This window comes from Phyllostomus discolor, chromosome 5 (assembly GCF_004126475.2).
Source record: "Phyllostomus discolor isolate MPI-MPIP mPhyDis1 chromosome 5, mPhyDis1.pri.v3, whole genome shotgun sequence".
NCBI classification, from domain to species: Eukaryota; Metazoa; Chordata; class Mammalia; order Chiroptera; family Phyllostomidae; genus Phyllostomus; species Phyllostomus discolor.
In genome coordinates this window covers 132,029,713-132,044,297 of record NC_040907.2, presented here as the reverse complement: position 1 = coordinate 132,044,297, position 14,585 = coordinate 132,029,713, and the positions used below count along the sequence as shown (strand labels likewise).

At 35.2% G+C, this 14,585-nt stretch overlaps 1 protein-coding gene across 6 annotated transcripts in view; it reads right to left on the bottom strand.

The window, feature by feature from the left end:
* Positions 1-14,585, bottom strand: part of JMJD1C (jumonji domain containing 1C) — a 261,892-nt gene that overhangs the window by 31,362 nt on the left and 215,945 nt on the right. For 5 of the 6 annotated variants that reach the window (XM_028511400.2, XM_036026904.1, XM_036026905.1 and 2 more), the window contains 3 exons: positions 12,195-12,367; positions 6,246-8,452; positions 2,148-2,349 (listed from right to left, as the gene is read on the bottom strand). In XM_028511400.2, the coding sequence (XP_028367201.1) occupies positions 2,148-2,349; positions 6,246-8,452; positions 12,195-12,367 (2,582 nt within the window). The remainder of the gene's footprint in view (positions 1-2,147; positions 2,350-6,245; positions 8,453-12,194; positions 12,368-14,585) is intronic. The other variant, XM_036026902.1, reaches the window with a different exon arrangement.

Here is a 14,585-nt window from a genome sequence, read left to right as displayed (position 1 = left end):
ACATTTTTATATTAAATATAAATATATAAATTATATTTACAATTAGAGAACACAGGGTAGTCCATATATACACACATACTTTAATTATTAGTTAAATTTAACCAACTTAGATGACTCCTAGAATGTTACACACATGGCAATGATAAGTGGTATCAATTTTAGGTTATTTCAAGAAATAAAATCTTCTCTCTTACTTATTTATACTTAACTACTTAACTCTAATCAAATGAAAACTATGACCAAGTATCTGGTGAGAACAAGATTTAAAATGTTAGCCATGTGCTTCATAGAGCAATGCTGTTACTTTATACATAATTTAAATCAGAAACCTCTGAAATTGAGAATGCGCAAAATCAAGTTAAGACTTTCACTGTAGGAATATTAAAAAAATGTCAAGTACATATACAGGGTAGGGCAAAGTAGTTTATAGCTGTGAGTATACAGAACATACTTTATTCTTGTATTATTTTCCATACAAACTGCTGTAAGCCTTCTTTTGCCCCACCCTGTATGTATTTTTCATTAAAATGACACTTTATTAACTTGATTTAGAGGAACAATGATGAAACTCTTAATAAGTTTATTAGGAACCAAACTGTGTTACTGTCCCTTAGCTTCTGATACCCAATTAATATAACTACTCAGTACAGAATTTTAAGGTAAATGGAAGGCAAAATTTTCTTTTCTTCTTCACTGGTGGCTACTACTCAATTATCTCTGTAATTACTCTCAAACAAGGGGCATTAAAAATTCATTACAAGTCATTCTGTACTTTTCAAATGGATGTTATCAACAATATTGCTTTTATTCTTTTTTTCACATTTCTTTCTTATCTTACTTACCCTTACCCTTTTTTTAAAACCAGTATCTCCCTTTGTTATAGCCCATCATCTTGTTTCAGCTTGATGTTATTTTATCTACCTGAATATTGATTTCTTTCAAACTTTTCTAAAATTTTCTTATCTCCTCAAATAATTTTCCTTTGATTCCTTTTCATCTTTTCTGCACTTTCATGTGTGTTATAATGTATAATTATTTTGAGGATGTTTTTGGCTAAAAACACCATGCAGTAAAGAAATGAGAAATAAAGCTTGTTCTCCTACAAATACATACTTTAGGGGTCTCCACTAAGCTAAAAGCGGAGTGTATTTGCCAAAGCAAAGTATCTCCTAAGTTCTTAGGAAGATGATGCTGATGAGTAGGAAAATTATTGTAGCTAATATTAGTAATTTCACATGTTCTTGGTACTACACTTACAGCTCTGTGTACTTCATATAATTGAATCTTCATGAAATTCCTCTGAGGTTGGTACCACTATCATCCACATTACGCAGATGAGTCAAGCTGAGGTGTAGTCCTACCACAATTAATAAATTCACACAGAAACCAAAGAGCAGAGCAAGGAATGAAACCCATGAATGACTGATCCTAGAATCTGAGACATTAGTCTACTGGCTGGGTTACCCAGGTTTCTTTATTTGAACTCTTACAAATCTACCCTTAAGATTTAGTATTAAAGTATTATTTGGTAATATTAATATCATAGTTACATATAGTTATACAGTAATATATAAATATTATAGGTTAACAGCAACTTACAGTTGCTATTATATTTATAACAAAACTGTGAAATATGACATGTTACTAACAATTACTTTCGGTCATTTTCTAACTTATATTTTATAGCTCCATATGTTTAACAAGGCAAAAGTATGGGTATTCCAATGTAATGCACCAACTTCAATTTAATATCTATGTTATTTACCTAGATTTATATAGACTATTTGTTAGCTATTATACAGATATAAATATGACACTTTTGGCCAAACTGTAATATATTTTAAAACATCTTTATATGAAACAAACTGCTGTTTCCTATCATTTTTCTACAAAAAAATACTAAAAATTTATCATTAAGGAGGAATAAGTCAGCAGAAAAAAGCCATATGAATACATATAACACTATAAATATGAATTTAGCCCAATAATTAGCTATTGTTAAATTTAGTACTAAAAAAGTTTAATATTATCTTATAATATTTCAGAAAAAAGGAGGCTCCTGTCTTCACACAAGATTCTCAGAAACACTGTATAATTTCCATTATCGAATAAACATACTTCCCCCAATTACGTGTTTTTTCACTTACCGTCTAAAGTAGTAAAATCTACAAAATACAGGTGAGTGAGTTGGTTCTTCTTCTTTTTTACTCCGAATAAGTCTGCATTCTCGGCACTTCTGCAAATTAGGCCCTATCTCACAGCAGGAATCATCTTGTAAAAATGATTCCCCAGTTTGCTTCAGCTTCTTGACTTTACGCCAATCTTTTAATACTGAACGAGGGATGCCAGCTATAAAAACAGTAGGAAAATGTTAGCAAGAGTATACCTTTTAAGAAAAATATACCCTTGAGATGAAATTCAAGTCAATTATACAATTGTGACAATATATTAAGATTGTAGGAAAAGCAGCAGAGAGATTCTAGTTCTAGGTACTCATGATTAACTAAAAAGTCCACAGTAGCACTTTATTTACTATTCTACTAACCAAATGAACTCTTCCACTAGTATACTATAAATGCAGAGCTCAGTATGTATCTTTACATATAAAATATTCTTATTTGTATGACAGCAAATATGAAAACCATTCATTTTCTAAGTAAAGCTAAAAATACAGCCCTTTTATAAAAACTTTGGCATATGTAGGAAGCTCTTTCAAGATCCACAGAAAAACCTAAAGACAAAAGTTAATACTTTTAGAAACAGGCTAGTTTCAGTACACGTACTTAAGTTTTGAAATACTACTTATTCTGATTCTCAAAGTTAAGTGTGGCTCATTAAATCAAGAAAGTGATTTTGTAACATCAATGTTATGGAGAAGAGCTAAGTTATTTCTCCTAATATCTCTCCTCTTATTATAAAGTCTTCCCTTTGGTATCAATATACTGATTGACAGAAGCAGTATTTTTTAGAAAAATAAAAAAAACTTGAAAGGAAAAGAGCCAATTATTAGCCTGGCTTATCTTTTTTCAAGACACATAGACAAAAAGGGCACCAGAACTCTAAAGAAAAACAAAACTCTGCCAGAAAAAAAATAATTACATTTATATTATGTTAATCATTTTATAGTATATAGTGTTGCTCCAACACTTTTATTAACTTGAACTTAATTGTTGTAATAACACTAGCTCAAGTAATGGGTCAACTATAGAGCAGAAAGAACTCAAAGCATTATACAAAAATTGAAGCTTCACTATTAAATTTTTAAAAATCTATGAATTAAAAGCAATCTATGTTGGGACAAGCAATATTTGTTGACTCTTATGTGTTAATACTACCCATGTTAATGCATCTAACATCAGATATGAGATTTACATTATTCGCTGTTTCTATTGTTAAAGAATAAAATTTATTTCCTACCCTTGTGTTTTCTAATTATGCCTATTTCATGGATCAGAGGCAGTATAATTATTCTAGATGATATACTTCTTGCAGAAACTTGTAGCAGAAATCTTGTCCTGAGTTTTCACCATCACTTACTTGTTGATCGTATACGCAGTACAATTACAGCAAGATCATGTATCTTAAGATAGAATTGTTGTGTTTAAACTCTAGGGCGGGCCATTCAAAATCAGCTTGTTATTAAGCACTTCTAGGATTGCTGCCTGTTTCTTTATAAGCTCTTCCCTCTTCTGTCTTTAACTTAGGGAAAGGAGCCACTTGACTTAATCCACTAGGAAAATATGTATGTATGCACACACACCACTCAGAATAAAATGTTTCCAGAAGGCTTGTGTAAAGGTTTGTTATTTCCTCCACTGTTTATAAGACAGATTTCTCCTATGGACTGTATAAAATATACAGAGCTTTTACAAATCAGAATGAACAGAAATGGTATACTGCTGATAAATTTTTATTTGGTACACTTGTTTCCAATCACTGATATACTTCTTAAATTTATTATGCAAGAATAAACTAAATGCAATCTACTTCTGTTCTGACTAGAAAATAACTATTAACCAATATGCTTTTATATTCCAAATAATGGAATAGTTCAAAAAGTATGGAAAGCCATACCACTGTAAACAATTCAAACAGTATTAAAATTCAAAACCAGACATTTCAAAGCAAATCTCAATTCTGTGACAAAAAATAGACAATGACAAATTTTTAATGAATGAATTACAAAGATAAGAAGGTCCAGGTTATACGAACAGTTTTAGATACAATTTTTTGCTTCTGTCTAGACAGCAAGACTGCATCTAACTCCTCTTATAACCTTTACTAGAAATGTTTGTACGGTAACTAAAACTTCATCTTCCAATTCTATATTAATTTACTGGCAATAAAAATACCTAACTTAATGGCTATTTCTGCTTGCTTTATACCTAGGAACCTTTTCAATCTTAGTTCTCAATTTACTAGCAAATGCTCAAATAGCTGCTCTAGCAACAGAAAACTAGGGAGAAATAGAATTACTAGGGACAAATACATGTTAATCTTTAATTTCTGTTATGTTAGCACCTTAAAAATATTTGAGACATAGAAATTAACTCTGATTATAGTTAAGCCACTGGTTTCGTGTATCACAGGACTTACAGATATATTTAAATTTCATGGGCAATTTCAGGTCATAAAACAATGTAAAAATTAGTCATAAAAAAGCAGCTAACTTGAGAAACACACTGTATGTGTACTTGTGCACATATATACATGCGTATAATAGCATATGTCTTCATAGTACAATCTCTAAGTGCAGACTTTAATCACTTTTAAAAATATCTTTTTTATTGTCACCCTAGGACATTTTTTCATTGCTTTGTGTGTGTTTGAAAGAGAGAGAGAGAGAGAATGAGAATGACTGTTTGCCTCTTGTAGGCTCCCTGACTGGGAATCAAACCTGCAACCTTTTGGTGTACAGGATTATGTTCCAACCAACTGAGCCACACCAGCCAGAGGTTTACTAACTCTTTTTGACTGTGACTAACAACAACCCCAGTGAACATTAGATTAAATACAAATGGTTGTATTTAATCCACGAAGTATATTAACTACTCAGGTTGAGAAATTAGATTTATAAATTCCCAATTTAGAGAATTTTCTAGATGGCAGAGAATAACAGCAAGTCAACTCTGCCCATAATTAAAAGATGGCATTTAATAGTTACTTATTATTTTGGACTTGGGAATAAATGGAACTTAAAAAAGCCTCTCTGATGTTAGTACTCAGTAGGGGAGATTTCACTAAGCATCACTTGGCATGGGGGGAAATGCTGATTCCAATTTTTGTCTTAGAATTCTTACATGGGAAACATGAACATTTAATTTCAAAATGAAAACAGAGTATGTACTTCATTAAAAGTTAATTTTATAAATTTAATTTCATAAGTTTATTAAGTGTTAAAAACTGGAAGGTTGCTATCTTTGTTTTTTTTAAGTTTAACTTAAATATTTGAATACACAGCACACCTAAGTAAAAGTTAATGTGAAGGAAGACAATCAATTATTGACCACATCAAGTCCCTTTAGAATTCATTGGGGGAAATAAGTAGAACACAGGAAAAAGAAAAAGCAACACTATACGATCCAATACTCAAAATAAATAGAAGGTCCTTCTATCCATATTAGCATTTCAGTTTCTCAGCTTCTCTGTCTCGACTTGAGCCTGCAGTCCTTTATTCTTCTCCTTTCTGACTGTCCTCTTCTGTAATTGCATCCTGCTGGTTTTCTTTCCTTCACTTTGCTTCTGATTTCCACATGGGCATGTGGGAAAACCTCATTCAGTAAAAAGGCCCAAATAAGAGCCATCAAGCATCCAAATGCTTGTGAAAAGAATTTCTTGAATGTCTACATTGTCAGACACATTTCATATATTGTATGTGGATACATACAGATACCATGAAACTATTAAATGCTTTCTGCATTAATTAACATACCTAAAAAGAAATAAACCAACTGAAAAAAATTACTTCGAGAGTAAAACCATATACAAACACTTTATAGTGAATATTACTGGCAAGTATAACTTATTTTGCCACAAATGAAATCTAAACATTACTCAAAATTTTGACTTTTACCTATTATGAATGTTTTTTTGAATATAGAAATGAGCACAGAAAACCCTAACCACCCTCATCCCTGTTTTTATTTAACTTTTACCCATTGTTAAGGACTGCTTGAATGATTGGTATTATTATTCCAAGAACATACAGCATGTTTTACCTGAGATAAAAGAAGAAATTTACTTACCACTATTACTGTTGCTCTGCAACTTCAATTTACTTTTTTCTTTGGCACTCCTGCTGAGAACCCCATTGGGTTTTAGATCTTCCTCCATGTCACCTTTTCTCTTCTGCAAATCATTTTGCTTCTTTTTGTAAGTTGGCTTGGGTTGCCTTTTAGTCCTTTGCTCTGACTTGCTTTCACTTTCATCTGAGTCTCCACTTTCAGAACCAGACTCATAAGTTCTTTTGGCTTTTCTCCTATTGACTTTATCATCTCTTACATATTTATCAACTATGATCTTACTATCTACACTATTTTGTATATCATTTGATGTAGAGGCGATTAAATTAACAGAACATGGCTTAATAATTTCCGAAACAGAATTCCCTGAATTCTCCATTTTATTAGTATTTTTATCTTCTTCTGAGTGTCTAGTAAGCCAGGCTTTTTTTAGTTTAGTATGGTAGTTTGGTTGACTTGTCTGGGATGCTTGCCCATTTCCTACAGAGTTTGCTTTGTTTATTGTACTACAGACTACAGTGCCATCCAAGAGAAGGGAGGCTGAAGATGACTGATTTTTCACAGCATTAGGCTCAGTCTCACTAACATTACTACTTTTATACTGAGCTGCAGCCAATGCTGCCTTGTGCTTTTTTAAATGAATAAAATCAGCTGTGCCTGAGAACCCAGAGCTGGGCTGAACAGCACTTACTGTCTTACTACTGGCTGGCGTAACGGGAGCCGTGGTGCTGACCCTGCATTCTTGTGTTTGAGTAACTGAATGACTGACACTTTTTGAAGAGGTACATTCTAAGGATTTAGAGGATAAAATTGTATTTGATAAAGAATAAATTACTTCAGACCCACCCCAGCTGGAAGCACTGCTGGTAGTGGAAGCAGATGTGAATATATCCAATTTGGTGTTGCACATTGTACTTACAGCAGACACAACTGAACTGGGAACATTGCCCTGTGAGACTGCCTGGAAGTTTTTTGCAGATTTTATGTGACTACTGTCTGAATTCACACTTGGCAGAATTATTCTTCCAATCTCTCCAGCTTCTGCTGGTTTGAGGCAATCTGTTTGATTTGCCTCAGTTGAAGATCTTTCACTAACTCGATCTTTGGACACTAACTGCATTACTGGCACACTGTCAAGTTTTGTACTAGAAGGTGGACGGACAATGACAGATGCCATAGCAGCCTGTGACTTTCCAGTGCTTTTCTCTACAAGCCATTCAGCTTTTTCTTTACTGAGGTTATTATTAGACTTCCACATTTCTGTCAAACTCTGTTCAGAAGAACTCTTAAAATTTGCCTGAGATTCTTTTGGCTCAGGAATTAGAGTTGGAGGTTTTTGTGATTCTTGAACCTTCCCACCAGCATTTACAGGCATCACTGGAGTTAAAGTTGGAGGGGAAAGGCTACTATAGCTGCTTTCCTTTCTTTCCAGGCTGTGATGAATTGGTGGATGAAACACTGGTGCTCTATGTAAAGCAGGCATACTCCGGAGTGTATTTGTAGAAGAAACTGTCAAATGGGTAGGACTCCTACAATCACTTCTGAAGGTTGTTACTGAGTGAGAAGCAATTTGATGGGGAAGATGTTCTGGTGTTTTGCCTACTAAACCTTCACTTTCCAGTTGGTGTTTAATCAAAGGTGGCGGTTTTGAAAGAGATGATATAAATGAAGTCAGAGTTTGAGGATTAGCAGCTGCTACAAGGGTATTATTCTGTTTTTCAGTGTAAATATTTGAAACCTCTTTAGATGGGTATGACCTTGGCGGTTCATTAACCACGCTGTTAGACAATGTAGTGAAATAGTTACTTTGGGGCAAACTCTGAGGCACTGAGTGCTTCATTTTATAATGATCTGATACTGAGCATTCCATATCTTTATCTTGTTTGATGACATGGCTTTTAGGGCTAGAAGATGACGATGCTAATCTGGAATAATTATCTCTCTCACCCTCAAGCCCCTTGATTTTAGTTGTAAATGGAGCAACATCAATGCTTTCTTGAAGAATTCGACGGTGTTCCTCCTTATATTTGTTTAATCTCTCTCCAGTCTCCTGGGGTGGTCTCTGTAATGGATTCATCAAAGGATCCACAAAATGCCTATGCAAGTGACTATCTTTTCCAGTCTGTGACCTGTTTAGATCCAGGTCATTTTTTGCTGATGTGGATGCAACAGAACGTAATGGTTCAATAAAAGCTTTCCTCTCCAATTCTCTGAAAAGAAAATATACAAAGGTATGGTGTCAGATAGGTACTATGATCATGTCATAAATATAAATGTCTAAACACTGGGTTGCACAACCTGAAACTGATATGATATCAAGTATAATAAAAAAATAATTTTTTGAGAGGGGAAGGGAGAGATAAAGAGAGGGAGAAAAACATCGATGTGAGGGAGAAACATGGATCGACTGCCTCCTGTATGGGCCCTGACTGGGAATTGGACCAGTGACCCTTTGCTTTGTAGGACAAAGCCTAAACAACTGGGCCACACCAGCCATGGCAATAAAAATCTACTTTAAAAATATACGAAAGTTTCTGTAACCATTTTTTTCTTACATGATCCAAAGATAGCTTCTATGCAATATCATTCTATTATTGAAGTAAAACATGACATTGTATGTACTCTAATATTATCTAGTAAATTCGAAGGTATGGGTTGGCCAAAAAGTTAATGATTTGTTTACACCATAAGATGGCTCTAGTAGTGTTTAGCTGCCTGAAACTTCATTAAAAATAGTTCTGTTAGGCTGTATTATGACAGCTGTCATATCAGGAAACATTTAAAAAAGAAACTTAGGGACACTGAAATTTTTTTGCAGCCATTCGAATACTGAAGATGGAACAAAATATGCAACATTTTTGGCATATTTGCTTTGTTGTTTTAAAAAATTGTTTTATAGATTGTTATTACAATTGTCTTGATTTTCCCCTTTGCCCCCTGCACCCAGCACACCACAGTCCCTCAGGCAACCCCCCACAAATGTTCGTGTCCTTGGGTCATGCAAATGAGTTCTATGGCTACTACCATTTCCTATGCTGTATTTTATACCCCCATGGTTATTCTTTAACTACCTATTTGTACTTCTTAATCTGCTCACCTCCTCACCCATCCCCCTACTCACTTCCTCCCCTCTGACAACCATCAAAACACTGTGGTATCCATGATTCTGTCTCTGTTCTTGTTTTTTTTTTAGATTCAGTTGTTGATAGATATGTATTTTTGCCATTTAATTTTTCAGTTTTGATCTTTTTCTTAAATAAGTCCCTTTAACATCTCATAAAATAATGGTTGGGTGATGATGAACTTTAGTTTTTCTTGTTTGGGAAGCTCCTTATCTGGCCTTTGTTCTAAATGATTTTTTTTGCTGGGTAGAACACTCTTGGTTGTAAGTCCCTGCTTTTCATGATTTTAAATATTTCTTGCCATTCCCTTCTAGTCTGCAAAGTTTCTTTTGAGAAATCAGATGAGTCTTATAGGAATGCCCCTGTAAATAACCAATGCTTTTCTCTTGCTGCTTTTAAGATTCTGTTTATCTTTAACCTTTGGCATTTTAATTATGATGTGTCTTGCACTGGGCCTCTTCGAGATTATCTGTGCTTCCTGGACTTGAATGTCTATTTCCTTCATCAAATTAGGGAAATTTTATTTCATGATTTTTTCAAACAGATTTCCAATTTTTTGCTTTCTCTTTCCTTCTGGTACCCCTATGATGCAAATGTGGGACCTCTGAAATTGTCACAGAAGTTGCTTATACTATCCTCATTTTTTGGATTCTTTTTTTCTTGTTGTTCTGATTGTTTTTGCTTTCTTATGCTCCAAATCAATCACTGATTTCTCAGCTTCATCCACTCTACTGTTTACTACCTATAAATTGTGTATTTCTTACTGAATCTTTTTTTATGCTGCTATGGTCCTCATTAAGTTCCTTGAGCAACCTTATAAGCAGTGTTTTGTATTCTGCACCTGATAGATTATCTTCATTTTGTTTAACGTTTTTTCTGGAGTTTTGATCTGTTCTTTCTTATGGGCCATGTTTCTTTGTCTCCTTGTTTCGGCAGCCTCCCTGTGCTTGTTTCTACGTATTAGATAAAGCTGCTCTGACTCCATGTCTTGGTAGCATGGCCTAATGTAGAAGTCCTGTAGGGTCCAGTGGCACAGCCTCCCCTATCACACAAGCTGGGCACATGAGGTATGCCTTTCCTGTGGGCTGAGTCCACTCTCCTGTTACATTTGTTACATTGGTTGCTCTTGGCAGATCAATGGGAAAGATTTACCTAGGTCAATCAGCTGCAAGGATTGGCTGTACCCACCTCACCCTCCATTAAGGATCAGCTGTGCAGGTACAGGGTAGTGGTGTTCTGAAGTGGTGTGTACTGTCCACTAGATGTGCTGGCCCTAAGGTTTCCCAGGTGGTTCTGGCCAAGGTTAGCCCCCACCTGTTTTTTTTTGCATGGGGCAACGCTACCTAAGCTATAGAGCAATTGGGGATGGCTGCTACCTGCGCTGGGCTTAGAGATTCCAAGCCGAAGCCAAGCTATGAATCTAGGCTGGCTGTTGCTAGTGCCAGGTCTAGGGCTCACTGAAGCCTGTTATTGCCTGTTTGAAAGGGTTTACGAAGTTGTGCAGCATGAGACAAGGTGAGTATTTCATATGGAAAAGCAGCTTGGATGGGTCCAAAGTTGGGTGGAGTCTCTGGAGACCTCCAAGGTGGGTCAACAGTATCAGCCAGGTTGATGGACTCTCAGATGTGGCCCCAGCCTTCCAGCTCTGTGGGAAGAGGGTTCAGAAAAGGGACAATGACCTCTGCTTGCCTTGATGTCAAACATCTCAGTTTCTCACTGTGGGCCACTGGTGACTCAAAAGCTGCTACCCAGGTGCTAGAGCTCAGAGAGTATGAGTCTGAATAGGTGAGTCCCCGTGTGGAGTTCTTTAAGAGGATCTGCTTGGGGCTACAGAAGTTTCTTCCATTGACTTAATCTCCACTGGTTTTTGCAGCCAGAGGTTGTGGGGATTTCTCTTCCTGACTCTGGCACCGTTCCCCATCTGTGCCCCTCCTACTAATCTAGATGGATGTGGTTTCATTTATTATGTAGCTCTCAGACTTCCATTCAATGCTATTTCTGGCAATTCAGAGTGACGGTTGTTCCATATTTTAGTTGTAATTTTGATGTGAGTGTATGAAGAGGCGAGCCATCTGTCTATGCTGCCATCTTGATGGAAGTGCTTTATTTTTTCAAGAAAGGTAAAAATGCAACTGAAATGCAAAAAAATATTTGTGCAGTGTATGGAGAAGGTACTCTCACTAATCTGAAGTGTAAAAAAAATGGTTTGTGAAGTTTCGTGCTAGAGATTTCTCACTGGACAATGCTCCATGGTCAGGTAGACCAGTTGAAATTGATGGTGATCAAATCGAGACATTAACCAACCACAATAAATGGTATAACACATGGGATATCTGACATATTCAAAACATCCAAATCAATAAAGTTATGGTAAAAATGAAAAATGTGTCTTTTCTTTTACAAAAAAAACCCCCCAAAAACCATACAGACTTTTTATCCAACCCCATACATAAAAACAGAAAGAAGAGCACTTGTTTTTAGCCTAGTTTTAAGACATTTATTAACTTAAAATCATCTACTTAGAAACTGTATTAAGAATTACTATAAAAGAGCCCTGGCTGGTGTGGCTCAATGGATTGAGGGCTGGCTTGCAAACTGAGAAGTTGCCGGTTCAAATCTCAGCCAGGGCACATGTCTGGGCTGTGGGCCAGGTCCTTGGATGAGGGTACACGTGAGAGGCAATTATTTGCTCTTGCATAACGATATTTCTCTTCCTCTCTGTCTCCTTCCCTTTCCCTCTCTCTAAAAGTAAAATAAAATCTTTAAAAAAGAAGAAGGAATAACTATAAAAGAAAAGGCATTTGTTAATATTAAGCACTGGTAAACTTACTCTTTGTGATGATCTACTAAACTTTTTGTCAATGGTGGACTGGAATGCGTTGCAATTTTAAGAGGCCGATGAGGCTCTGCACTAGAAGGTCTGACAGGAATGTGACTAAGTAATCCAATACCGTCTGCTGAGGTCACAGGGGTGGGTTGATGTAACCATGAGCTGGGAGAATTCTATTAAAAAAAAATCAGACTTTAGTTACTAGAATAAGCTAAAAGCAGCACCACAGTAGGACTTAAAGAACAGTACATTTATGAAACGTGACTTTTTCTAAATGCATCTTATGAGAAATATGCAGACAATAAGTAACCAACATAATTATATGGGTATGTCAAAAATAATCAGCATTAAAATAGTAATTTCTAGAAATTTATTATTTATTTTATTGAATATAAATCTTGAAATCATTGCCTTTAACATATTAAAGAATGTAGCAGGGGTATCCAAACTTTTGGCATCTCTGGGCCACACTGGAAGAAGTGTTGTCTTGGGCTACACATTAAATACACAAACACTAACAAAAACCGATGAGCAAAAAAAGGTTTTAAGTAAATTTACGATTTTATGTTGGGCCACATTCATAGCCATCCTGGGCAGCATGTAGCCTACAGGCTGGACACTCCTGAGTCATTGTAACTTATATGATTGCCTAAAATTCTATATCAAACAAATTCATGTAGGCAATTTAAAAACATTCGAATGTGTTATTCCTAAAATACATTTCACTACATACAGAAATTATAATCAAGTTCATTAGCCAATTTTGTCATGAAAAAGAACCAACATTTTCAATGTAACAATTTACTTAAAACTGGCAGAAAATTACATTTCAAGATCCTATTTCACTATAAACTATAAACACCGTTGGGCCATTAAACTTGGAGGAATGCAGGTATAATGGAACTATTTTTTTATATGTCAATATGCTGCCTTTCTTATTCTGAGTATCTGTTGACACTGATCTGTAAATTGACAATTAACATTGAAGGACATGCTTATGAATTGTTTTTATGCTATGACTCACTGACATTCTTCCAGAACATGATTTGTTGAGTCCAGATACTGGGAAAATATAATCCTTTGCTTTTGATAGAGGAAATAAATTTTACATCTCCAAATGATAATGCAAAAGCAATATGATATCACGCCAAAGACACAGTGCTGTCAATTACTTAAATTAAAAAATACATTATAAACCATAAACCTCATGAGAAAAAATATACACATGTATGTATTATGCATGTAAATAAATATTCAAATGTTTAAAAGGCTTTAGTTCTCCAAGACTCAGAAGTTTTAAGTTGTAATCAATTATGGGAATGGTAAGTTTTTACTATAAAATAACATTACAAATAATTACCTAATTGATTTTTTACTTTTATTTATAACACCAGGTTTAAAAATTCTTCACTTTTGTTCACAATGATTTTACATAATAAATGAAAATTTGATTAAGTTAGCTTTAACAAGTATGACCAGTTAACAAAACATTTTATACCATTATAAACATAGAAGCTAATTGTAGTACACACACTGAGAGAGGCTCCTAACCAAGACATTTCTAACAGCTACTTAGATCTGTTTTCCAGGGTTTAAGAGTTATGGACTAAAACACAAGAATATTTGTCAGCTCTTGGTTCCCATGTGCTCCTCTATCTAGTCTGTCCAATTACCAGCTGCAGCTACATTCACAACACATGAGAGTGAAGGGTCAGAGTAAAAAAAATGTGTGTGTACTGGGCACTTGGGTCATCAGGACTGCTTTCAATTCTGGTAAGAGTGTCTTAGTATGATTAGTGACTCTTCATTAACTGGAAGTATGTAATGTACACATTCTAGAAAGATTTGCCCTACTGCAAGATCAATGTCCCATATTTACTGGGTGTCATCCTGTAAACTAAAAGGTTGCAGGTTTGATTCCAATTCATGGCACATGCCTGCGTTGAGAGTTTCTGCAGCCCATGGTTGACGCATGTGCAGGAGGCAACCGATCAGTGTTTCTCTCCCTTTCTTTCTCCCTCCCTTCTCCTCTCTTTAAAATTAATAAGCATGTTCTTGGGTGAGTATATATGTAAGAAAGGAATGGGATTCGGAAACTCATGATTAACATAAGAAAATTCTTCTAGAATTCAGATTCTCCCAAAATCAAACATAGGGATGCTGAAGAATAAATCGTGTAGGTCCCTGATGACTTCATTAGAGAAAGTCAAAGCTTATATGAAACTGGAGCTAAAAAAGTTGATGTTTGTCATGGGAATAAACAAGTAATATCCTTCAAAAGTGGTAGGACTCTATTTTGAAATCTTGATGCCCCTTACCACCAAGGTCAACTATCACAAATTGGGAATTAAAAGAGGACTCACAACCATAGTCTATGTCATCATTGCTACC